We start from the raw sequence: 2,877 nt of genomic DNA on the forward strand, positions 1-2,877 counted from the left end.
TGATGGTCAGAGCTTATCAAGGAAATCCTGATCTTCTTCTCGCCGGACGACGTCCCTGCAAGCCTCTTCAGCACACCCACGGCAAACTTTGAAACAATCGAAGTCGTTCTGCTGAAGAGGATGCGAGATGAAATGAACATTCGGTAACTGCAAAAGTTTCTAAGATAAGGTTCGGCCTCTGCATCCTCATGCACATATAGCAACGGCGGCTGCAGCCAAAAAACTGCCTGCAAACTTACTGCCAAGTACTTAATTAAGTGACCCGCTTGGGATATTTTTGTGATCGAAGCACTGAGCTCCATTTTATTGCAGCATCTCAGTCAACAGCGTAAATTCGACAAACTACTGATAAATGCATTACGAGAACGCTTGCTGAATCTCCTGCACCAGCTCTTCAGCACTGAGCTCGCACTCGATTCCAATCTGTTGGAAAGACGGTAGACCGGTAAGTAAGGATACATACAACATTTGTTATGATAAAAAAAAGAGTAAAAAGGAGTCAGTCAAGGTAAAACAATTTATTCATAGATTGAAATACAACATGGAGAAGTTAAAACTTGTATCGGCAAAAAGAGAAGATGAAAAGCCGGTAGCTAGCTCCAAATGACTAAATCCATCATATATTTGATAGACCACGTACGTACAGAGGAACAAGAACTAATGCACAGTGCACAACAGCAACCCTGCACCAGGACTGCACTCACTGTATCAGCAGCATAAGTGCATACTGCCACTCTGAGAGCACATATATATTTGGTACAGTAACGATTGCCAGTTTTAAAATCCATCCACTATATACTCCGTATGTATGTAAACTCGAAGCTGCACTGTGCTAGGATGCCAATATATCCGGGTACAACCTAGCCTACTAGCCACATAGCTATAGCCGGATTCCTACCACATTTATGACCAGTGCAACTTCATCATGTATGCAGTTTACATGGGAAGCTCGATCACATGAAACAAATGCAGTTGCCCTAATTTTACTCTCTCTGTGTGTTCATAAAGTGTGAGGGCCGATGTGTACTCCAACTTGTTGGAACATTTGAGTTTAATTAATTATGAACACAGGAGAGGATTCGGAGGAGCACACATGCATGCACCTTGATGGTGAAGGAGTTCACCGCGGTGTCGTCGACGGTGCTGATCTTGGCGTCGAGGATCTCCAGCGACCGGCCCTCGAGCGCCGCGATGACCTTGACGGCCTGCCCCGGCTCGCGGTGCGACACCGTCTTCACCACCAGGTTGGCGCCGGAGAACTCCACCCTCACGTCCGGGAGGAGGACCACCGCCCCACCGCTGGTCGCCGCGGGAAGAAGAGCCTGCCGCTGCTGCTGCTTGTTGGTGCCGGCGGCGTAGGCGCAGAGCTCGGCGGCGATCTTGTCCAGCGACGGCAGGTACGAAGACGACGCCGGGCTCGGCTCGCGGGTCGGCGTCCTCGCCGGGGACGTGTACGCCGAGCCAGGTGGGGACAGGGGCAGCGGCAGGGGCGGCTGCCTGCGGACCTTGTACGGGCTGCCGGGACCCGGCGGCGTCCTGGGGCTGATTGGGACGGAGGGTCGCGGGCTGATCGGCGGCGTGGACTTGAGAGGCGGGAGGGGCGGCCGTGGGCTGAGCGGTGGCCGCGGGCTGCAGCAAGCCGGCGGCGGCCGCGGGCTGAGGACCTGGTCGGTGTAGGCCTTGCGCTGCTTCTTGGCCTCCAGCGACTGCAGCACTTGCTGCAGCTCCTTGATGTAGTCCACCACCCCTCCGATGATGGATGCCTGGTCTCCCTACACAACAAGCATACCATGTCAAACACAGCTTGTAAAAAAAGGGGTCTAGAATTATAGATAGGCTAAATAGTGAGACCTATGGTAGGTAGGTTAAGGTTACTATAGTTGTAGCACTCTTCTAAGTTATAAGAGCTAGTCGGTCTTACTCGCTTGACGTAGAAACAGGGCATGAGCGAGCGCAGCACGGCGAGGTGCTCGTTCATCTGCTTCCTCCGGTTGCGCTCCACGGTGATGTGCGACGTGTTATTATTCGCCGCACCGTCGTCGCTCGTCGCCGCTGCATCTGACGACGACACTGCCGGCGAGCACCTCCGCCTCTTTGGCGCCGCTCGCATCGTAGCGTCTTCCCGGTCACCCAGCCGCCGGACGTTCCCCGAAGCCGGTGCGGGATTGGACGTTGCCACTGCGGCGTCAGTGGCCTGCGGCACCTTAGCGCCGCGGGGAGTACTACCACCGCCGGTGACGCAGTCCTCCCACGCCTCGAGGATGCCGAGGAGGTCGTCGGCGTCGGAGGGGTGGTGCATCATCAGGTCGCCGTCGACGTCGGAGAAGAGCTGATCGCACAGTGCCTCCTCCATGACGTCTGTCCACGTCTAGCTATAGGTGGTGATCGAAGGGACGACGAAAATGTTCGATCGCGTAATCGATCGGAGGGAGGAATCTGCGGCAGCTATCGATGTAGGCTTCTTTAAGGTGGACCGTTGCTTTGTCGTCGTTCCTGGGTGGTCATGAGAAGGATCGACGGGTCATAAATAGAGGGCCGGAATGAAGCAAAGGCGGCTGAGAGGACGTACATGCATGGGTGATAAATGTGCATTCAAGGTGGTGGCGGGCCCACCTAGTTGGCTTTGATGAATCAGAACTGTCTCAAGTACTGCATTGTGACTTGGGACTCGTGGTTTCGGTGCACTCGCACAGTACAGACAGTGCAATTAATTACGGTTCTAGTGGATTTTGCATGCACCGTTAGGCCAATCTCAACGAGAGTATCGTAAAAGTGTTATAAGCATTAAATGTTATATCATATTAACAAATTTGATGATACGATAGAATTATTTATGAGAAAAGAGAAGGTAGAGTTTTATAGAATGAGAGAAAAGTG

General features: G+C 53.0%; 1 protein-coding gene across 1 annotated transcript; it reads right to left on the reverse strand.

The window, feature by feature from the left end:
- Positions 1-357: 357 nt before the first annotated feature.
- LOC112890350 (transcription factor SPEECHLESS-like) lies at positions 358-2,353 on the reverse strand. The gene is made up of 3 exons (XM_025957255.1): positions 1,922-2,353; positions 1,104-1,772; positions 358-423 (listed from the first exon to the last, which is right to left on the reverse strand). Exons 1-3 carry the CDS (start codon positions 2,351-2,353, stop codon positions 358-360), a joined length of 1,167 nt encoding a protein of 388 aa, XP_025813040.1.
- Between the last annotated feature and the right edge of the window lie 524 nt (positions 2,354-2,877).

Source organism: Panicum hallii, chromosome 4 (assembly GCF_002211085.1).
Source record: "Panicum hallii strain FIL2 chromosome 4, PHallii_v3.1, whole genome shotgun sequence".
Taxonomy (NCBI): domain Eukaryota; kingdom Viridiplantae; phylum Streptophyta; class Magnoliopsida; order Poales; family Poaceae; genus Panicum; species Panicum hallii.

What these genes read in the sequence shown, in the direction of transcription:
- LOC112890350 (XM_025957255.1), bottom strand. Translation starts at nt 2,353, where the DNA reads ATGGAGGAGGCACTGTGCGATCAGCTCTTCTCCGACGTCGACGGCGAC. An exon ending in CCTGTTTCTACGTCAAGCGA is followed by an intron (nt 1,773 to 1,921) that starts GTAAGACCGACT and finishes CTTGTTGTGTAG; the next exon opens with GGAGACCAGGCATCCATCAT. An exon ending in TGAACTCCTTCACCATCAAG is followed by an intron (nt 424 to 1,103) that starts GTGCATGCATGT and finishes TCTTTCCAACAG; the next exon opens with ATTGGAATCGAGTGCGAGCT.